Below are 24,277 nucleotides of genomic sequence, written 5' to 3' on the forward strand. Positions count from 1 at the left end.
GACCGTCAAAAGGATCTTGTCCCATTCTTCTTCATGGAAGGTGATCTTGTAGCCTGCAATAACATCGATGGTGTGATGGCAGCCCTCAACATCATTCACGATCCAGATGAGTGGAGACTGTTCATTGATTCATCAAAGACGAGTCTTAAAGCTGTTTTACTGTATAATGGCAATCTTTTGCCATCAATTCCAGTTGGTCATTCAATCCATATGAAGGAAACCTATGACAACATGAAACAACTTTTGGGATGCATAAACTATGACCAACATCAGTGGCAGCTTTGTGGCGATTTGAAGGTTGTTGCTCTCTTGCTTGGTCTGCGGACTGGATACACAAAGTACTGCTGTTTTCTCTGTGAATGGGATAGTCGTGCAAGAGATTCCCACTACATCAAGAAAGATTGGCCACTCCGACAGTCATTGGAGCCTGGGAGGAAAAGTGTTCAGCATCCACCACTTGTTGAATCAAGGAAGATTTTGTTACCACCCTTACACATCTAGCTGGGTCTCATGAAGAACTTTGTCAAGGCCATTGACAAAACACAAGCAGCTTTCAAGTACCTCCGTGGAAAATTTCCAAAGTTAAGTGAAGCTAAGATAAAGGAAGGTGTCTTTGTTGGTCCTCAGATTCATGAACTTCTTCGAGATGATGCATTTGACCATGCACTGCGTGGCAAGGAAAAGACGGCATGGAAAGCCTTCCAGTTAGTGGCAATACATTTTCTTGGAAACAACAAGGCAGACAACTACAGGTTGTTGGTGGAAAACCTCCTCAAGGCATACAAAAGCCTTGGTTGCAACATGTCACGAAAGATACATTTTTTGCACACTCATCTAGATTTTTTTCCACCGCACTGCAGAGCCGTGAGCAACAAGCACGGCGAGCGATTTCACCGGGACATTGCAACAATGGAGAAACACTATCAGGACAAATGGAGCCCATCAATGCTTGCAGACTATTGCTGGAAAGTGACAAGAGATGCTCCATTTAATGAATACAAGAGACAAGCCAAGAAGCCCCGAGTAGACACTGAATAGGACTAAACTATATACATAATAGCTTTTTGCCTTTTGTTTCATAATAAATTTTATGTATATAACCCTTTTGCTGATTTTTAAAGTGTTACATAAACAGGACAGGTGAAATATTATCATGTAAAGCAACCATAAACACATGAAAAGACCTAGGTTTACAATTTATGATTAAAACTCTACTATCTACACAATATACATAGACATAGAGTGTAAAAACTTAAATATCTTAGAAACAGTAGCCAGTCAGTTGTTTTAATTGTCATATTTGAATTCAGCACATCAAAATACATTATAAATAGCTCATTTTATCTCTGATCAGATGACTTCTCAAAAATTGTAGACCAGTGTTATTTGTTCCATTATTCTTTCTGGGTACTGAAGTTTAGGTGACTGGTCTGTAATTCTCTGGATTGTCCTTATACTCCTTTTTATAAATGGGTACTATATTTGCCCTTTTCCATTCCTTGGGTATCTTTTCCATTCTCCATATGTTCTCAAAGATCATCGCTAATGGCTCAGAGATCTCTTCAGCCAACTCTCCTGAACTCTTTTCCCCTTAGATTTGCTTCCCATTTACCTAACAATTTTCTGAGTTTGCTAAAGTCTGCCTTCTTGAAATCCATTGTCCTTATTTTGCTGTTTTCCCTCCTACCTTTTTTTAGAATCATGAACTCTGTCATTTCATGATCACTTTCACCCAAGTGTCCTTCCATCTTCAAACCTTCAACCAGTTCCTCCCAAAACAGCCTCTCCTCTAGTTGCTTTCTCCACATTCTGTAATGTAATTGTCTCCAATGCATTCCAAGAATTTGTTGAATAATCTGTACCCTGCTGTATTATTTTCCCAAGAGATGTCTGGGTAGTTGAAGTCTTCCGTTACCACCAAGCCCTGTGCTTTGGACGATTTTGTTAGTTGTTTAAAAAAAGCCTGATCCACATCTTCTTCCTATCTATACCGTCATCCTCAGTTAATTGTATTTTCTAAGAAGGACGTAACTTAGATAGTGCTAGAACCCATATACTGTACCTAAAAGATGGCAGTTTGTGAAATATTTGTTAAATATTTTAACAAGGTTTTAGTTCCCTCGTAACTGCTTTGCAGTTCGTAATAATGTTCTCCTAATTGGGTGTTAAAATAATTAATTGTCTTTACTTTCACCTTGATTAAATTGGTCTCTAAAGTGAAACATATAGTTGGGGATAACATCTATTCACTGACTTTATTAATCCTATTGACTTTACTGGAACTCAAATAAGTAAAGTGAGCAGGTTTTTGTACTGTCTAGCTGAGAATTAAAATATTACTATCATGCATTTTTCCTCCTTCATCTTTTTTAAAGGACTGTATGTTTTGACTAAAGACCAGGAATTCTATTACATCTCCCAGTATTATCCTAATTGTTGTAAATTATGGGGGGGATGGGGATTATAATAATCTCTGAAGACCTGGAAGGGAAAATACCCATATGGTAAAGCCCAAAAATGTTAATTCTGAATGGATTTTCTCAAAGACTGTATGACTTTTCCTCCGAAAGCACCATATGCCTCTAGCTAACGTTCATTTTACAACCAGCTTTAACAAGTGTGCATTGTGTCTTCACCTCCCAGAGGGCAATACACTTTAATAGACTCCACGATACAGTATTCTATTTCTGATTGCAAGGGTCAAGGTGAGTAGCTGAAAAAAACAGACAAGCTAAATATAAATAACATCACTGTTTTTTTATAATCAGGTAACCAGGGGCTAAATAGAATGCTTAGAACTCAATTCTGTCAACAAAACACAACTGAAAAAAAGAGCTCCCTGTTTGTATTTGCCTAGAAAATGCTTACATTTTCTTACATTCTTCTGTGAAAAAGAGCTGTATATTTCATCTTTGTAGTAACTTCATGTGCTCCAAGGTGAGAGGGGATACCATAAAAGTTCCTGAATATAGAAATAAATAAATTGTAAGATGTCAAGGTTAGGGCAAGGAGAGATGCAACTGAGCTTTTGCTCATATTTTTAACAGCATTATATCCTGAACATCACCTATTTGGGAGTAAATGCTATTTTAAAAAATGTTCAAAATAACCCCCAAATAATATAATTTGTAACTGAAAAATACTGAGTATTTTTTATTACACCTCTAATAAAATAATAATAATATGCAGTATTACTTCCAACTGCAGAAGATTTGGGAAAGACATGCAAAGAAATATAGCTTTTGTTTTTCTCTAAAACAATCAAATTAATTGGGAAATGCCCTTACATACATACCAAAATCAGTTGAAATTGGAAGTCCGATTCACAGTTTGTACTGATCGGGATTTAACATCATTACATAGAAGAATCAAAGCTGATGTCATCAGATTTCGATAAATCTCAGAGTGATTTTAAAAAAAACAAGTGTGTTTTGACAGAGAAAATGGAGATTTGATTAAAGCAGGCGTTAGCAGTCTGTGCCAGAATGTCTGTCATAGCAAACTAAAGGCAAATGGAAGAAACATCTAGCCCAATTAAAGTAATGGCATAGATAATAAAAGTGGATAACTTTTTTCAGAAGTGCCCAAGGCCTAAATTCAAAAAAGTTTTTAGGCACTTAAGTCTGTGCTTAGGTGCCTGAGTCCCAGATTTAGGCACTACTGCAATTCAAAAACTCCCACTGAACTCTGTAGGTGTCTAAACTCATACCGCACCTAAGATTTTTTTCAATAAAAAGTGCCCTAGGTGCATGTGTGTCTGTCTCTGGGCATGTGCACGGCTGCCCCACTTTAGGAGTCCAGACACCTATCTCCCACCTAAGCTTCACAATGATTCTCAAGTCAGGTAAAAATAGGCTGCCTAACTTGCATGTGGGACCCAATCCAGTAGGCATACTCAGAGGCTGCCTACTGGATTGGATCTCTCAGGTGAGTTCACACAAAACAGGGTGGTGGCAGCGGCTCTCTCTCTCATAACATCTAGCCCAGTAGTTAGGGAAGTCACCTGGCATATGGGAGATCCAGTTCAAGTTCTCCTCTGCCTGATGAGATTAAGGGATTTGAACAGGGCTCTGCCACCTTTCACGTGTGTGCTCTATCTACTGGGCTATGGGATATTTTATTATGAGGCCCCCTCCAACTTTTCTGTTGAAGGTGTTTTCCTTTGGATCAATAATTAAAGAGTCATTGGAGAAGGAGGACAGGATCCTGGGTATTCATTCTTATGGTTGGTTGCTCTCTGTCTTTCTCTCTGGCCAAAATGACTCTTTAAATATTTCTCCAGAGTGCAATGTCTTCAACAGGAGAGATCGAGGGAGCCCCACATTACAATATTCCAAAGCCCAATTGTTAGAGCACTCACCTTAGAGTGGTAGATCCTTGTCTAAATCATGTCTCCTCAACAGTGTGTGTGTGGAGGGGTGTCTTCTGCATCCCTAATGACTACCCGAACCACGGTCTAACACTGATATGTGGTCCTCCTTCTCATCTTCCCAACCTCTGTCCCCTGACTTCTTGCAAAAATTGCCTTAGGTGCCTAACTCCAAAGAGGGTTCATGGTTGTGGATCACAAACAGAGTCAGGCACCTCCCTGCAGCCCAGGCTCAGGTGATTATCTCCATGAGAGGAGCAGGGCTTATGATACATGCCTCTCCCCTACATTGCCAATTGGCTATATAGCTGACTCCCCACCTAGTGTGCTGTTTTTTGTGAATCCCACTCATTGTATAGGGGAGCATAGGAACCTAACCCAGGCTCTGTGAATCACTGTGTTTCTGTGATTTTCTAGGGACCTAAAGGATAAAAGCATCACAACACCTAAGTATCTTTGTGAATATATGTCTAAGTGACTTATTATGAACCTAGCCCTTATTGACTTTTGGTTGGACTTAGGCTTCTAAATTCTTAAGTACTTTTGATCATTGAACCCAGTCATATTACACTGGGATAGAGACTACTTTTTTTTTTTTTACATTAGATCAATCGTCTTTCTTTCTTTCAGAGTAGTGCTACTTAACATGAGTAACAGTGGCACAATACAGCATGAAACATCTCGACTTCTGAGACAGGTTTCAGTGAAGTTACTGTAGAGTTCAATCTAATTTTAGGAAAAGTAGTTTCCATTATACTATAGAAGAACAGTTTAACTAGTTTGGGTTTTTTTACATAGGGCCAGATTCTACCATTCTTAGTCATAGTCATGTTAAACAGCAACTTACTCTGTAAATAGTCCATTCATCTCTCCATATCTCCAAGGGACTAATCACAGAATAAATTGCCATTCAACATAAAAGTTTCAGAATCTAGCACATAATTCTTTTTTTTCTGCTGTTGAAAAGATTGTTTATGATAAGATGCTTGTAAACAAGTCTTTTAAGAAGGGCAGATTTTTTGTAAAGGTGGACATGAGCTAATACCTAGATTTTCATTAAGTTTGCATCTTCCTTTCTTCTTGTTCAGATATGATCCAAAAACTGATACTTGGACAATGGTGGCTCCGTTGAGTATGCCTCGAGATGCAGTTGGTGTCTGTCTTCTTGGTGATAAATTATATGCAGTGGGTGGATATGATGGCCAGACATACCTGAACACTATGGAATCATATGACCCTCAAACTAATGAATGGACGCAGGTACTTATAAACTTGTTTTATTTATTTTTTCACAATGAATTAACATTAGTAAGTAGCTGACACTGCCATAGCTGTAAAATTATTCCTAATATTTCAACAACTATTATGATACGAGTTTCCCCAGAAGAAACAAAAGACAAATGTGTCTCCTTCGAAATCAAGAAGAGACAGATAAACTTGTTGCTAAAAATATTATCTAGCTATGCTTTTAATAAAGTTTTTAATCTGTCTGATTTTCAATTGAAATGCTATTTTCATCCTGAATTTTCAGTATACTGGTTGAAACTGAATCTGTAGTTGTCAAAAGTGGCACTGGTGTTTTGTTTGGTGACAAATATGCCATGCAGATTTCTTGCTGGGAAAGCAGTTTGTTTCCTTTGTTTACCATGTAGAGTTTTCTATTCACTCTCTCCTTCCATTGCCTTCATTTAATGGACACTATGAAATATGCTGAATGCTGAAATATAAAAAATGTGACTTGAAATGTGGAATATACAGCTGTGGTATGATGGGTGGAACTAAGTTGATGGCAAAAGAAACATAGATTGGCGTGGTTTAGGAATCCCTGGAATATTTTGGAGACACATAGCAATGGCTTCCTAGTATATTTTGGAAAAGTTCTGTTTCTTACTACTCTGTCTCTTTGTGTCATCACTTATTGCTAATGAAAACACAAGTGTATGATTTATTGATTATGCATCCTGTGATATGACAGGCCCATGCAAAAACATTTTTTTTCTAAAAGGCATAAAGGTATGCCAGTCCCCATAAAAAAGCATGAGCAACTGGGTTTTGTAGAATTCAGTAATAAGAAAGCTTTCTGATTTTTAGGTTTTTCTGGAGTAGACATTATGATAGTGCTAGAACAATGAATGAACCACCTAATCTTCCACAGGCCATGCCGTTGCAGCCCCACCCTTCTACAGCAACGAATTCTGTTCAAGGGTTGAAATAGCAAGCTATAGCCATATTATACTTGCATAGGAAGCAGGAATCAAGTTAGGAACACTGGAGCCACATGGTTTTGAAACTAGTAACCCTGACTTTTACACATCTGACTCCTGCCTGCTTGGGATCAGACTGGAGACTTTCTCCACAGTACCCAGAATATGGAAGGCTTAGCAACTGTTCTCATCCTCCACCTCATGCAGCCTCACCAAATGAATCAGATACTGTAGAAGTCTTGCTTCAGCCCTCAGCACTGTGGGTTAATTTCACCCAGAGGACAATGAATTTATGTGAACGTTGATATAGTTATCTTGGGAATTCTTTTTCCTGATTAAAAGTCCCCTTCACAAGTTGCTATGGAAAGCATGAGCAAAGTATCGCACAGTCTAGTAATCTGATAAATATGTGCGCCTGTGCATATATCAGTGCACAGACAACTGCTTTTATTAAAGTGAAATTTTCTTTAACTTTGGATTTTAAAAGATTATAAAACAAGTATTGAACTATATACTTCAGGATTTTGTTGTGCTTTAGTGTAATTAAAAATAAATCTTATTGTCAACAAGCAACATTAAATATCAAATGCTTTTTATTCTCCCATTGATGGATACAAGATTAATGTGTGTACTTCCCACTAATCCTCTTGGGAATGCCAGGCATAAATCCATTAGGACTTAATTCTACCCCCTTTCCTCATCCTGTGTAGTATCTTTCCATTGAATGGGATTACTTGCCAAGTATAATAGACATGAGGAAAAGCGGTAGAATCTGGTCCCTGATTAATGAGGTGAGAATAGACTTTACTATGTTTTTATAAAAAAAAACGTGAATCAGCACTGTCTCTGAATTGCATATTGTTTTGATTTGTCATAACATGTCTTAAAGTCTGAAGGAAAAATCCTGCCTTCAGCCATTTTGCATGTAGCATGGCCATGAAGTACACATTAGGTAACACTTCCTACTACAGCACAAATGCTGCAAAAGCAACCACAGAATGACTGAGTGGCAGCTTTTCATATCCTGGATCCAGGCTGTAGGAAGGATTTCTGGAGCCACATGTTATCTGTGTTATTCTGGAACCTTATTGTTCCACCAGCCCCACAAGAAGGGAGATTTTACTATAGGAAGTCAATGCTATTCATTGGAATTCATCTTGCAGGAGAGGTGGAATTTTAAGGCTCCACAATTCTATTCTAGGCCCCAGTACAAAGCATATTTCCTTAAGGAAGGATGAGATTTTGGCCTGTATCAGCATCTCAGCTTTTAACATTCTGGTCTTTTTTTGTGGTTTGCGTCTCATCCTTCAATTTCACCCTTAGTGGCCTTTGAAAACTTATAATAGTTCTGAACTCTACACTGGCATAAGTGGAATATATATAGTGCACTATATATATAAGAATGCTCTTCATTGTTCGTTCAGGGAGAAGTAGTGATAACACCAATGGTTCCCAAGATTAAAATTGTAATAGTTTGGTTATATACAGTAGTAACATTATGGAAAATCATGCAAAAGGTAATTTCCCTTACCCATGCTACAGTGTAATCTTTTAGCTTTCTCAGTACCTTGTGGGTGCCAGGATGCTTATTAACATGTATTTAAATAATGATTTTAGATTTTAAATATAATTTAAAAGTCTCATGAAGTATTTTCCACTCCTCACTTTTCAGTTCTGCCCTTCATCTGTAGTTCTTATCATTTGGCCTGTGTTATACAGGAGGTCAGTCTAGATAATCACAATGGTCCCATCTGGCCTTGGAATCTATTGTTTTGTTCCATCAGAGTGAACATAGTGTCATATCTTTCCTGGTAATTATTGTCCCTTAAAATTCTGGTGTCAGAGACTGACCAAAAGTGCATGTTCAAAAAATATGGTCTTTCTGTTGAGGTGCTGGACTAAGAGTCAAAAGGTCTGTCTTTAATTCTAGGCTGTGACATACTTCCTGTGTGACCCTGGGCAAATTACTTATTCTTACTGTACCTCAGTTCCTCATCTGTAAAATATTTCTTTTCTCCCGCTGTTTGTCTATTTAGTCGTAAAGCTGCTTCTGCCATCTAACTCATATTGCATAGCCCCATATTCCATCACGGACTACTCCTGATGTTGGGGTTTGTATGTTACATAAATTTAGCTGGCAGAACAACACCTCAAGTGGACTCTGAAGTGTTGCCTTAAAATACCACAACTTTTAAATCATTGAGACAAAATAGTGTTATTACAAGAATTTGTGGCAAACACATAGTGGCAGAAGCTATGAGTCATCACTGTATCTGGCAGTTATTGCCATTAAAACGTAACTTTTGCAAATACCACAGCAGTAGCCCAATCACTTTTTATCCTAAGTATAAATGGACACTGGTATTGCAGTTACCAGTTTGTGATAGCTGTGGGGAAATGTAAACATTGCTACACTGTGTTAAATGTCTTTCAAAAACTATAGAAAGCAAGTCAGTTCCGTGGAAAATATTTCATGAAATATTTTATATACTATGCAAGAATAAGAGAAAAGCAGTTAATCAAAAGTAATCAGGAAGGGAGCTATCCCCTAAAACAGTGGTCGGCAACCTCTGGCACGCAGCTCGCCAGGGTAAGCATGCTGGCAGGCCCGGCAAGTTTGTTTACCTGCCACGTCGGCAGGTTCAGCCGATCACGGCTCCCACTGGCTGCGGTTCGCTGTCCTAGGCCAATGGGGGCGATGGGAAGCCGCGGCCAGCACATCCCTCGCCTGAGCCGCTTTCTGCCATCCCCATTGGCCTGGAGCAGCGAACCGCGGCCAGTGGGAGCCGCAATCGGCCGAACCTGCTGACACAACAGGTAAACAAACTGGCCCAGCCCACCAGGGTGCTTACCCTGGCGAGCTGCATGCCAGAGGTTGCCAACCCCTGCTCTAAACCCAAAATGCTAGTTTTTTTTAAATTAATTATTTGTATTATAGTAGGACCTATAGCTCCCAGCTGAGATTTGGGGCTCTGTACAATGTACAGATAAGAAATAATCCCTACTCCAAAGAATTTACAACAAAACAGACAAAAACTTGCCCCAAATCACATAGAGAATAAATGGCAAAGCCAAGAATCAAACCCAGACCTCTTGAGTCACAGTCTAGTGCCTAATTGTAAAAACATACTGCCTCCCTATCCTCCTTATACCTTTAACTGAGTACTGTATGATAAAAGCAAGTAGTTTGAAAATTACAGTACTACGATATCAGTGTGTTTTGTATACTTTTGGTAGTTCAGCTGCTATTAATGTTGACAGTTCCTGAATAATATGTGCCACAATACTTCTGCCATTTCTTGTGTGATTTTCTGTTAATTTACATCTTTTTTTTTATGCAGATGGCTTCCCTAAATATTGGAAGAGCTGGTGCCTGCATCATAGTCATCAAGCAACCGTGACTCTGTCAGCACTGCTTTGGATTTTACTGACTGTGAAATGTTTATTTTTCTATCAGACAATAAGAATGATAACTTTGTGGAAAAAAAGGATTTTCATAGTGAATACTCTGATCACAAAGTTGAGGAAATTTGAAAATGGGAAAGATTAAGGATTTATGCCCTGTCCAGTCATTAGAAACTGTTCAGTCAATGAACAAGAACAAATCAGTCTGTTGTAGGAGCAAATGTATAAACATACTGCAGTAAGTTCAGGTACTGTTCTTGAGAATATGTACTGCAGAGCTGATAATTGGAAGCACCCAGGGCTAGCTCTTCATAAGGAGCAGAAGGGATATGAGAAGAGGTTTCATGAAACAAATAGGTTTGACTGTGGAATCATCACAGCACATTCAGTTACTTTTTCAACTTTTGTTTTATTAAAAGGAAAAGTAGACATAATGTGATGTTCTTTTGTCAAAATCTTATCTTCAAAGGGATCATGGATTTGCCATTTAGACATATGTTTAGACAAGGAGAGGGAATCAGTTCTTATTAAAATAAAGAGGAAAGGTTGAAAGGTCTGAATATTTCAGCACTCTTACTCATTCAAAATGATTAAGCTGCTTCTCTAGAGTCTGAGGGAAAGTAAATGAAAAAATTAAAACAACACAATGCTTGTTTCAGTAACTTTGGACTGTCCCTCCCTGTCAGAGTTGGGAATCAGAGGTTGCCCTGAAATCATATCCTGAGAATTAGCACAAACTCAATTCAGAAATAAGAGCAAGCTTTTTAGACCCATTGGGACTTTGTTGCAAAAAATATGAGTCCAAGGACCTGTCTCATAAATCTACCTTAATCTTGTATTCAAATCAAGCATGTGGGTTTTGGTCACATTAAATGTTTTATTCATCTTCTGCATGTAGAAGCCCCTGGAAGACAGCTACTTCTATTTTATTACATCATTTAACAGATGAAACATGACTCGGCAATGGAAATTTCTTTTGGCTAAGTTTGACAGAAGCCTCATTGCAGATAGACAAGAGGGATAAAAATGTCATTACATTTTCTTTTTTTTCAAAACCACACACTCAACTTGACCTTATTCTAGATGCCATAAAACCCTTCCATTTTATTACTGAAAGTTATTGCAAGTAAGGGATGGATTAGAAATGTATGCAAGTAGAATAAGACAATATTAGACCATCATGAGCTAACCAATTCTGTATAGAAAATATACTAGACCCTTGTGTGCTTCCTGTTAAAGTTTATCAATTACAGTAATAAAGCTGTATCATGCTTTTCAGTCAGCAATAGTGCTGAGTTTCGTATTTTCTAATTGCTCAGTTGAATCAGTTTAACACCTAATGGAGAGTGAGGATCCCAGAGATCACATCATTCAAGGAGGCACATGAATTGTGAGGAATGGGCCTACTGGTAGAAAACAATCTTTTTCTCTGAACCAATGCAGATCTATTAGGAAAAAAGTTTGTAGTTCAATTACAGAAGTCACTCAGTTCGTAACAGTTCAGAATTATTCTGAACTGGTTTGCCTTTAGCTGTTTTGAAGGTAATTCTGGCTGAAGACAAGACTTTTTAGTATTTGATCAGAATGGAAACCTTTGAGACCACTTGGGTTGATAAGAATATAAATTAGTCTTAGTGACATATGGTTTGAAGACATGTCCTTTTAATGGTAAGGACCAGCAGAGATAATGTCACTCTATCATTGAATGACCTGACCTGTTTCCTGAGTATGTGATAGCATGAACCAACTTTCATATCAAGGCATAGATGCGGGTTTGATCTTTGTGCTCTTCTCTGTGCTAGTGTGAAGGCAGTTGCAAATGTCTGAGTGTAAGCTCCACACAAACATTTGGCTCTTGAATTACAATTAGTCTCTGTAGCAGTCCAGCCAAGCAATCTTTAAGGGCAATATAAAACTAGAATCCTACAGTCTGAATTTAGGAATAAACCCATGTTTTTTTATGTGATTGTACTACCAGAGGGTTCCACCATTAACTGGGCCTTACAGTGGGGAAAAAGTGATGGTCTGGTGTCTTCCCACTCTTTTCCCCATCCAAAAAAGAGTTGATATATTCCAACTTTTTTCTTCTGTACACTTCTTTCATTTTTCAGCCAACAGTGGTGAAAGTTGCAGTATGACATAGCTATATAAACAGTAAATCCTACCATTATTTGAATGGAAATTTATATAAATATTAAAAATGTTACAGCTCAGCTACCAAGTGTACACCAACTGCAAGCAGTTTCCTTCTGTTTTACTAGTCATAGGAACAGATAACTCACTAGCAAGTTAAAGTGAACAGGGCCATCTCAGGGCCAGTAGATTACCTAAATCACAATTAAGCCCTACTTTTAGGGTTTAGGTAGGATTTAAGTGGTATATAACACCTTGCTGACCCTTGGTACAGGAGTAAATTCCATCCTCAATAATTTGAGATCTTAAATGAGGTTTTGAATAATAATAATATCTCAGTTCCCCTTAAGTGGATCATTTAACTTGTTGTAACATCTACTTAACCGATGACATGGCTATTTGAAGGGAAGACAGGGAACAACCAAGTAAAATAAGAAAGTAAAATATTTAATAATGTATACATTTTTCTTTTTTAAAAGGTTCCTTTTTCTGCTAGTAGTAGATAAAATATTATTAAAACAGAATTTTTGTCATATTAAAATCTGCATACTGTACACCTAAATATGTGCTTTTAAAACCAAAATAATGAGATTTTTAAAAACACAACTTGGAAGCTAAAAATAAATAAAATTTCCAAGTGCACCTGTAGAGACAAACAAATGATCTTGCAAAGATCTTTTAAATTCAACCTCCACAATTTCCCCCAAAGTACTTTATATGCAGTATAGAATTGAAATATGAATAGCACCCCTGGATATTAACCTTCAGAAAAGAATTACCATACAGTTACTCCAGATATGTTGAGGTTTGTATTGTAACTCTGCTTTGCTCATTTTTATCCATGATTTTCTCATACCCTTTTGTACATTCCCTCTTTATTTTTTCCATTATTTTATCTTTTGTAATCTCTCTGTACTTTCTCTACTTGGATAACTATTCTCTCATCCAAAATTTCAAGCTTTCTCCACTGTTCCTTACTTACAACAAAGGTGGAAGACTGTGATTCTTGATCTATCTTCATTATATTTATACTTGTACAGATCCATATACAATGTAGATTAAAGGCAAAAATTGACCTACCCTCAGTTTCTGTATGTCAGTACAACTTTGCATTAATTTTGTTAAGGGAGAAGAGTTTGGGTGGGATTTTTCAAAAGTTCTCAGTGTTGGCTTAACTCTGCTCTTGTTATGTCAATGGAAGTTTTACATTTGACTACAAAGGGAACAGAGTTAAGCCAACACTGAGTGCCTTTGTAAATCTTACCCTTGAAGTTTATAGTCCATGTACCCCCAAAGAAAATAGGGAATACACTGGCTTTAAAGCCATTCCTGTTAGCCTGTGTTGAAGCAAACAGTAATAACTTTGAAGGAATAGTAGATGTGCCAATATGTTTCAAAGGCCAGATTCTGCCTCCTTTATTCATGTTGAATAATACCTTTCTCTGCAAGTAGTAGTAATAAAGTAAAGTAGGTAAATTCTAGATTTAATCACATAGTGTAAAATGGAATTACTAACTTGTTAATTTGAAAAACAAAACACCCTCTTGCTTATGGAAAACAATAACAATATCAATTAAATATTTTAAAGTTGTTTTCAATTCTCTCTCTTTCCAATTGATTGGTATTTATTTAAATGTAATAGTATTACCACACTTCCAACCTAATCAGTTTTCCTAAGAATTTCTCATTTGCTGTATCACTCCATCTTAGGGTTTTATTCTGCTATCCATCACCATAGCATCCATCACCACCCCCTCGCATAGCAGAGGAATAGTATAGTCCCTAGAGGACTTCATGGAGACTGGAATCAAGATCTCAAGTTGCAGTGGGGGAGATTTAGGTTGGATATTAGGAGAAACTATTTCACTGAGAGGGTGGTGAAGCACTGGAATGGGTTACCTACGGAGGTGGTGGAATCTCCATCTTTATTGGTTTTTAAGGCCCAGCCTGACAAAGCCCTCGCTAGGATGATTTAGTGGGGTTGGTCCTGCTTTGAATAGGGGGGTGGACTAGATGACCTCCTGAGGTCCCTTCCAACCCCGATATTCTATGAGTCTCTGGCTCTTCTCCTGTATTATTTATTATCTTTTATTAATTATTTCCTTTATTGATGATAATGTGCTCAGTCCGAAACAAAACACAAAGACAGACAGTCCCAGCTCCATAGAGCTTTTAAAAGACATGGTTAGGGTTAGTTAGGATAGAAGGCTATGTGCATAGAAGGCTATGTGCATAGAAGACAGATTTATAGTCACATATGAAACCTGTCAAAATATTAAAACATTGTAAGGGTATATTAAGGGAGTTGTCTAGCTCAGGGATCGGCAACCTTTGGCACACAGCCCATCAGGGAAATCTGCTGGTGGGCTGGGATGGTTTGTTTCCTGCAGCATCCACAGGTTCGGCGGATCGCAGCTCCCACAGGCTGCAGTTCGCCATCCCAGGCCAATGGGGGCTGTGGGAAGTGGCAGCCAGCACATCCTTTGGCCTGTGCTGCTTCCCGCAGCCCCCATTGGCCTGGAACAGTGAACCAGGGCCAGTGGGAGCCACGATCGGCTGAACCTGCAGACACTGCAGGTAAACAAACCATCCCAGTCCGTCAGCAGATTTCCCTGACGGGCCAAAGGTTGCTGATCCCTGATCTAGCTCATATTATTATTATAAGCACTAACATTAATTGGTACAAGGAAATTATTATGACTTAAATATGAAAGATATATTGACTGCCTTTGTATTTGTGTAAAAGAAAACATAACTGAGACTCCATCAGATATTCAGTGTTCATATATGAATTCAAGTCAAATGTATCTAAAGAAAGCACTATATTAGATTAACTAATTCACTATGTTAGATTCACTTTAATTTCCATTAAATTTAAACTAAACTTACTTCTCATTTCCTATAATAAACACCCTAGTTAGAATTTTTACATACACTCAATATGCCAAATTCCTCCCTTAGATACATTCAGATGATTCCCATTTACTTCAGTGGGAGTGACTCACAAGCAAAATTAGAATTGAAAGCAAAATTCGACCTGTTAGACCAAATGCATGCTTTGACGTGCCTAGGCCAACACTGGCAAAGCTGTAGTTAAGTGAGAACTGTGGACCACAGCTCTTCTACCCTGCCTCCAGTGAATCCAGCTCCATTTAAACCTGCAGTACTCTTACTCCTTAGGTCCCCCATGGACTGAGGTGTTAAGGAAGCATTGCAATACATGGTCTATACATATTGGTATGTAAACCCACTGCCCCACAATCCAACATTTTATTCAGACTACTTCAGCAAAAATATTCTGAGGAGTGAATGGGCCATGTAGCTTCACGGAGGTCATAGTCAGGTCCATTTTATTATTATTAAGCAGCAGGAAATGTATATGACTATACATTTACAGGGTATTTTTAAGTAGGACTCATAATCTGCCCAAAGTTTGAGAACTTGAAACCCAGTCCCATGCCTGTATGGAGCCCCAGTGACTTAAGCCATGGACTGTGCTGATACAAAGCTTCTCCAGTATAGATCTGATTGTGGGAACAGGGCCCTCCAGCTATTTCTACACCATTAATGTATACCATGTTTCCATTAAATGCGCCTACTGCCTGTTTTTGGCTCTAGCCGTTGAAAACCAGAAACTGTACATCAGTTCTAAGTACAGAGAATTACAGTTGAACCCAATGTTTTTGTTATATTTCAGAGCCTGTATACCACTGTGCACATTTTAAACAGAATTATTTCTTAGAAGTACAGCAGGTATAATATTGCAGCATACCAGTAACTAGTTATTTATCTTGATAGATCTAAAAAAGTTTTGAGAATGGCATAACCAAAACCACTTATTGTCCTCTTAAAACATAAACCATTTTTCAAAACTTGATGGCACAATCAAAGTTATGCATGCATAAGTATAACTTATGTGTTGTTAACCTTTTGACTAAATTCTTCCCACATCACTGACCAATAACACACTACGTTAGGTTATTCATGTTATGCCATGCCACTTTCTGCTATCTGTTTAATAAGTTTTAAAAGAGGGCATTTTAAATCCTACAAACCTAAATTTACAAAGATGTGTACCTCAACATATGTGCACTTTTCCATGCTCCCAATGTAAGTGTGCACATCTCTGAAGTGTGTGCCTATGTATATGTGCATGCCTAAGTTTGTATTCAAAAGTGAAAGGGCACTTATGCACTCACGTCTTTGAAAATTTGAACCACCATATTTACTACTTACATTTGAACCTTTTTCATAGCATGCATGAAACAGGCATGTGATTAAGTCAAAGTATTGTTTGGACAGGTGTCAGTAAAAATGAATATCTCCTCCAACTTTAATGAAGGTGTGATTCAATATTAATTCTTTACAAAATGTAAAATATAGTGTTAAATGTAAATTATACATCAAAATGGGATGACAATAATAGGTAATATCTGAGGGATAATATAATGCAATTTAAAATATATATTAAATGTAATATGTATATTAGAAAAATAGAGATTCATTAATTCCAATAGTCCATTCACTGAAAAGTGTTTTATTTTCAACAGTAGCAGTCAGATTTTGGAGGAATAACTTTGCAACCAGTCTGTTGGCTCATAAATGTGTAGACTATTTGCATTTTTAGCACTGTGTGTTCTTGTGGTGCTGCATGTAAAATAGATATTTGACCTGGCTCTTTGACCACATCAGGAGGAAAATAGTTATTTATCCCATAGCTATACTTAAAATCTGTGTTGAAAGACAGTGGCTCAATATCCATTCTAGAAGTCTGGTAGCATGTTTTAAACATTGGGACTGCTGAATTCTGAGCAAGTTTTACACCCAATGATTCAAGTAAAACAAACTCTGAGCTATATGGACACAAGCACTAGATCAGAATAGATTCTTAATATGTAAGCATAACTTCAGAACTATCCTTGATTTTAAAACAATGAATTAACCATGAAATGTCTATTCACCCCACTCTAATTTAAATGAGAAAATGAAAAAAATATATACAACAGAATAATTATTCTTCAGCCTTATTCTCAGTCTCTAATATAAAGCAGATCTAATTGCTGTAACCTTAAATTCCATTGCCAATCCCCTCATTATAGTATTTCTGCATAATGCATGAAGGTTAGATCCGCTCAGGGGAATAGAGGCTGCTGAAGGTCCCCAAAGCTGCAAAACTACAGTGGTTCTCTTATGCTGAGGGAGATCAGTGGTGGGCAGGTGAAGGATAGACTGTATCTATTTAGTCCAAAATAATGTGTATTTAATATTCACAAACCATTATGTGGGGCTGCACAGGAGTGTCAACTCTATTCTAGATCAAGGGTTGGAATAGTGGTTGTGGAAGGACTGTGGGGCTGTCCCATCTCCATGACCCACAACTTCTACATAGTTCTCCTTACTAAGGGTTTGATCTTACAAGAGAAATTGCAGATGTTCAGCACTGTTGTGGAAAAATCCACAGCACCTCTCATGTTCAGGACCATAACCTATTTGTTCAGGTTTTGTACAGGTCAGGAAAGGCACTTAAGTTAGGAAACATTCACCTTGGTCCTCAGACGGGAGATACAGTGAGCATGATTTCTCAGAACGCAATCACCTTCCGTCTAAGACTGACGTGATATGAGCTATGTTTATGAAAGGCCATCTTGCAGAGCGCCTCCTGTGAGACAGAAATTATCCTTTGTGTATCACTAGAGTGAGTAATTTGTTCTATAAGCAAGACCTAAGCAAACCGGTGTTGCTCTTCAGAGGTAATAAGAGGCTCACCCGCAGTAATTTTCATTGGCTAATGCGGGTGTTTTTTTTTTTTTTCTTTTTAGCAGTGCTATGGCTTTGAAAGCATGTCTGTGTAGACTTACACAGCACAATCATGTAGTCGCAGAATAGGGATGTTGATCTCTACATGAAGGTAAAGTGTAGGAACTGAGACTATCCAATAATGTTGGTACAAACTGAGACCCTGATTAAGAAACAGATGTGGGAATTGTGTTTGGGAAAATATGGACACCTTCGGATCTGAGAGTTTAGACTAAATAATATCTAGTGCATTCTTTTGCCTGAGACAAAGAACAGGGGAAGAGGGTGTCATCCTCACATAGTGACAAATGGAATGCCAGTTTTCATCTGTTAAGGATCATTGTTATTGTTTATTGAGCACAATTAGAAGTGTGTTGCTAGACACACAAAGGAGGCTGTGAGTCCTGCAATAGGCTTTCAGTCCAAGGGCTTGATTCTGTGTGAGCCCAGAGTCACTGAAATAATTGATTTCTGAAGATTTAGAGCCTCACAGAATCAGGTCCTAAGATAAAACAAAATAGCACAGACTGTTAGATGTAAGACATAAGCCTGAATTTGAGAAAGAGGAAAAAGTTTCAGTTGTCTTTTTTTGTTTGTTTGTTTGTGTATATGTTTTAAAGGGGGATTGGAATGAAGTACATCTGGTGCACAAGAAGAGAGAGGTTTGTAGCTGTAAAAACAGGATGGATAAATAACCATCCATTTCTTTCCTTTTTTGACTTCTAGAGTCTGGTAGATGTTTGCAAAGACTCCCATTAAAAGAGATATTGTCATGTTAAAAATATTATCCCTTCCACCTCCTCAGACAGAGGACACTAATATTGGGTGGATCTCTGACAGGTAGCATGAAAGTGTTCTGTTTCAGGGAAGGAGAAGACCAACTCACAGTGGCATTGGTTTTGCACGTGGAGAGGGGGCAGAATATGCACATAGCCTTCTATCCTAACTAACCCTAACCACTCAGCAGTTAACACTAACAATCAACTTCTACTGTGAACAAACCCACTTTCACTCTCTGCAGCCAAACACCATTATGAACTTCAGACGGCTTAGAGCTGTGTCTGAAATCAGTGTTTTCCAGCTCCCTCAGCATGATCTCCTTCACCAGACATATCCTCTCTACACTCAAATGTTGTAGCAGCAGTTTGGCTCACAAGGGCAAAATTTTCAAACCCTGGAGTCTGAAGTTAGACACCTAAATCCAGATTTGTATATTTCTGTTTATCTACATTTGTATATGGTCAGCCATTACTATAATATCTGAGCAGGGAAGCGGTGCGGGCCAAGGGATGTGCTGGCCAAGGCTCCCCACAGCCCCCATTGTCCTGGAGCGGCGAACCGCAGACCAGTGGGAGCCACTATCGGCCAAACCTGTGGATGTGGCAGGTAAACAAACTGGCCTGGCCCGCGAGGGGCTTTCCCTGAACAAGTAGCGGAGCGGCTGTGAGAACCACTGGTATACACAACCATAGAAATAACAGAACCATTGTGCAGCTAATATAGATATACTGTTTTTTGTTGTTGTTTTGATGTGATCATCACCTGGTTCTTTCTTCTGATGAAACATTAGTTTAATCCGAAATTAGATAAGTTGATTTCATTGGGTGTTGTAGAGTCTCAGCACCGCTGGAGAAAATAGGCCATTTGCTTTGGCTACATACATGTAGATTTGGGTGCTTAACTTTAGGCTTCCAAGTTTGAAAATTTGGGGATGTATGATTTATTTATATATTTATTAAATAATACTTTTTTTTAACAAAGTGCCATAGAGTTGGATGGTACTTCACGGACAAATAAAATGGCGGGTTTCTGCTATAAGGCACTTACAAGCTACATGTAATTTATTTATAAACCTGGTGAATGGCACAAATGTATTTAAGCTATGTTCGGTTGTGTTTAGCAGCCACTAGGGTTACAGAGTGTGATACATCATCTAAGGCTAGGTCTACACTACCTGCCTGAATCGGCGGGTAGAAATCGACCTCTCGGGGATCGATTTATCGCGTCCCGTCGGGACGTGACAATCGATCCCCGAATTGGCGCTCTTACTCCACCAGCGGAGGTGGGAGTAAGCGCCATCGACAGCAAGCCGCAGAAGTCGATTTTGCCGCCGTCCTCACAGCGGGGTAAGTCGGCTGAGATATGTCGAATTCAGCTACGCTATTCACGTAGCTGAATTTGCGTATCTTAAATTGACTCTCCCTTGTAGTGTAGATGTACCCATACAGAAACAAACAATATGGAACCAAGGTTTTCATTGTTTCTGACATTCTTGCGTGATTGTACACAAAAATATACAATGCCTGATTGTTTTTGTTCATACTATCATATATCAGGAGTAATTCCACTCAACTTAGTGGATTTACACTGGTTTTAAGAGTAGACTCAGGCCATTAGGGCACAACTAAGGCCATATCTACACTACAGTCGCTACAGTGCCACAGATACAGCACTGAGCTCTGTAACTGGAGCATTGTAGTGTAGATGGTTTCTGCAGCAGGATTTTTTCTATTGCTGTAGTTAATCCAGCTCTCCGAGTAGCAGTGGCTAGGTCAATGGAAGAATTCTGCCACAGCAACCTACCCCGTACACCATGGGTTAGGTCGGCTTAATGATGGCACTTAGATTGTGAATTTTTCACACCCCTGAGCAATAGAGCTAGGTTGATCTAATTTTTAAGTGTGGACTAGGCCTAAGACTGCAAAGGCAGAGCCATGACTGGGATGGGGACTAAGCACGCTGCTCAAGTGGCTGTGGCTGGAAGTATGATGCTAGTAGGACTTGCTAAACCATTACAAGAGTTGTAGCCGTTGCAGTCCTACCAATGTATAAGATCAACAGGGCCAAATCCATGCCTTTGTTCTACCCAAATATACTTTACTTGCATATGCTCATCTTGCACTCCCCAGCACATGCAACCCAATGATGGCTGACTTCTGTGTGGCTGCACTGCAAGAAAAGGGTCCATGAGCCCTCCCTGCAGCTGTACCAGAGCTAGAGTGGTCATGACTATACTCATGGTAATTAACAATATATCTCAATGATGAGCCTTCAAACTCCATAAAGTGCAAGTGCCATTTCTGCAGCTATCTCATGTCGCTTTTTTTGTCTTGGGATTCTGTGGATACACAACATGTTTACTGTGGTGAAGAACTGCAGAGAAAAAGTCGATTTTTAGTAGTTTGGAATGTATAAGAAACATACTGTGAAAATGTACAATAGAAATATGTTTGTAAATCAATTCAAATACTCTGTGTTAAAATTTGCAATATTTGCAGACCCGTTTACAGAATGTTACTGTGTTTACTCTCATTGCCATTATGTTTCAGACACTTATGTATAGGATGCAAGTGGAGACATGGAGCACAACATTGAACTTTACAAAACTAACTTCATTTGCCATAACTCATTTTTAAAGATATCTGAATCCTGAACATGTCACTGTGCAACAATAAATCTGCCTGTTTTAATGTTCTACTGTGGTGATTTTATTAAGTGGTTATGACAATGCATTTAAGTGTTTGTGTTAGTCTGTTTTTAAACACACGCTCACTCTTTGTTCTCTTGATCGCATATGGGAGGCAGTGTATAAAATATTTGGAAATCTAGTAAATGTTAAGTCACTTGCCTTTTTCTTTGTAAATTGAAACAATTCAGATTCTATCCTATGCCTTACAACATCGTCATCCACAATGCAACTTTTTTTTTACTGTTCTACGACTTTTAATAATATGGTCTGGACTTTTTTAGTGAATATGTTTTGGTTGTTTTAAGATAAAATAAAGTGATGGGTCTGGGTGCACAGGTATATAGAGCAAGCTTTTAAGAAGCCCAGCACAGAGACCAAAAACTGATGGGTGAATTCGCAGAAGTGATGGATTGTGAGTCTGATAGTCCTTTAATGTGATGATCAGTCTCTGTATATGTAGTGATAACTGAAAAAGAAACACCTAAGGAGTTTGGGGCTTGTGAGGATCAGAAATATAGGGACAAATACTCCAGTCCTTACTCACTTTTTACTTGTTTCCTAACTAGGCAAAGCTACTGACTTCATTCCTGGGCAGGAATGATGGTCCAGTGGTTAGATGCTAGCCTGGCACTCCGGAGAGTCAGATTAAATTCCACCACAGACTGGGTGTGTAACCACAGGCAAGTCCCATACTCTCTGTGCTTCAATTCTATAAAATGAGGATAATAGTATTTATTTGAGACACAGTATTTAGGGCTGCATTTTGACTTTATCCTCACAACATGACTGTGAGGTAAAGTATCCATTTATATTTAAGTATTTTTAGCCATTCTTTTTATCCACACAGTGATCCACACATCACAGCTAGGATTTGAACCTATTTCTTTCTCTCAGCAGCAGATTTCTTGCAGGAACCTTCAGAGGCTCCACCCCAAAACTCTATAACAGATATATTTAATGATTAAGGTGAGAAGGTCAAATAATGCTCCTTTTGAACTCAATGTGACATTTGCCATTGGCTTATATGGCAGCAAAACTGAGCCTTGTAGATAAGTGCTAGAGGTTACTCCAATTATCAGCTAGCATGTTGCTAGGACAATACAAAATAGATCCTATTTTATTGTTCTGGACATAAATTGTGGGCAATAAATAAAAATTCTCTGGAAAAATGACAGCACACCTGTGCAACTTCATCTTGTTTGAACACAATCGTAAATTACTTACATGGGCAACATTACAATGGCTTTTTGTTCATAAATGTTCTATTTAATTCTATTTATACTTCCAGTCTTCTACTCTAAATGTTGTTTGCTTCAAATAATTACTCTCTCTTTGCATCTAATTTGAAAACAAATTTCTATTCCATCAAAGTAATAGCACTGTATTTTATCAGTAAGTGGCAATAAATAAAAAATAAATAAAACCTTTCATTTTCTATAGTGGTAATAGCAGCAAATAAAATTACAACCAAGGTTGTTAACTGGACTTTTAATAGACTATCTTTTTTGCTGATAATCAATAACAAGTAGGAAAGAAGGCAACCAAACTGAAATAAATGCTCTTGGAACAATAAAGAGAAAATAAACCCATTATGTACTTCAGGGTTTTCATAACTTACTGTTTTCTGTTGAGTTTGGCTTTAGAGAACAATATCTGTTTCTGTTAGGATATGGTTGATTTGGTCAGGATGTTCAATATCACTTCTTTTAATTTTGGTACTTTGATGTTAATTTTAATGTATCATTCATTTAATTACATAAGAACATAAGAATGGACATGATGGGTCAGACCAGTGGTCTCATCTAGCCCAGTATCCTGTCGTCCAACAGTGCCCAGTGATAAATGAGTCAGAGGGAATGAACAGAACAGGGTAATTATCAAGTGATCTCTCCTCTGTTGTCCAGTCCCAGTTTCTGGCAGTCAGAGGCTTAGGGACACCCAGAGCCTGGAGTTGGTTGCATCCCTGACTGTCTTGGCAAATGGCCATTGATGGACCTATCCTTCATGAAACATATGTAATTCTTTTTTGAACCCAGGTATACTTTTGGCCTTTACAACATCCCTTGGCAACGAGTTCCACAGGATGACTGTGTATTGTGTGAAGTCCTTCCTTTTGTTTGTTTTAAACCTGCTGCCTATTAAGTTCATTGGGTGGCTTCTGGTTCTAGTGTTATGTGAAAGGATAAATAACAGTTCCTTATTCACTTTTTCCTCACCATTCATGATTTTATAGACTTCTATCATATTCTTCCTTAGCAATCAATTTCTAAACTGAACAGTCCCAGTTTTTTTCATCTCTCCTTATATGAAAGCTGTTCCATACCCCTATTCATATTTGTTGTAATTTTTCTATACTTTTCCCAACTCTAATATATCTTTTTTGGGAAGGGGTGACTAGAACTGCAGACAGTATTCAAGATGTGGGCATACCATGGATTTATATAGTGACATTATTATAGTTTCTGTCTTATTATCTATTCCATTCCTAATGGTTCCTAACATTCTGTTCGCTTTTTTTGCCTGCTGTTGCACACTGAGTGGATGTTTACAGAGAACTATCCACAGTAACTCCAAAATCTCTTTCTTGAGTGGTAATAGCTAATATAGACCCCATCATTTTGAATGTATAGCTGGGATTACTTTGCATTTATTAACATTGAATTGCATCTGTGATTTTCTTGCACAGTCACCTAGTTTAATGAGATCCCTTTGTAACTCTTTGCAGTCAGCTTTGGACTTAACAATCCTGAGAAATTTTGTATCATCTGCAAACTTTGCCATCTAACTGTTAACCCCTTTTTCCAGGTCATTTATTAATATGTTGAACAGTACAAATCTTTGGAGGATGCTGCTATTTACCTTTCTTCTTGGTGAGAACTGACCTTATTCCTACCCTTTGTT

At 38.2% G+C, this 24,277-nt stretch overlaps 1 protein-coding gene across 1 annotated transcript in view; it reads left to right on the plus strand.

Annotated features, from left to right (window-relative positions):
• Positions 1 to 12,202, plus strand: part of KLHL1 (kelch like family member 1) — a 427,542-nt gene extending 415,340 nt beyond the window's left edge. Inside the window, exons 10-11 of the mRNA XM_034758372.1 lie at positions 5,458 to 5,629; positions 9,915 to 12,202. Of these exons, the coding sequence (XP_034614263.1) occupies positions 5,458 to 5,629; positions 9,915 to 9,974 (232 nt within the window). The 3' untranslated portion in view covers positions 9,975 to 12,202. The remainder of the gene's footprint in view (positions 1 to 5,457; positions 5,630 to 9,914) is intronic.
• Positions 12,203 to 24,277: the final 12,075 nt, after the last annotated feature.

Source organism: Trachemys scripta, chromosome 1, assembly GCF_013100865.1.
Source record: "Trachemys scripta elegans isolate TJP31775 chromosome 1, CAS_Tse_1.0, whole genome shotgun sequence".
Lineage (NCBI taxonomy): Eukaryota > Metazoa > Chordata > Testudines > Emydidae > Trachemys > Trachemys scripta.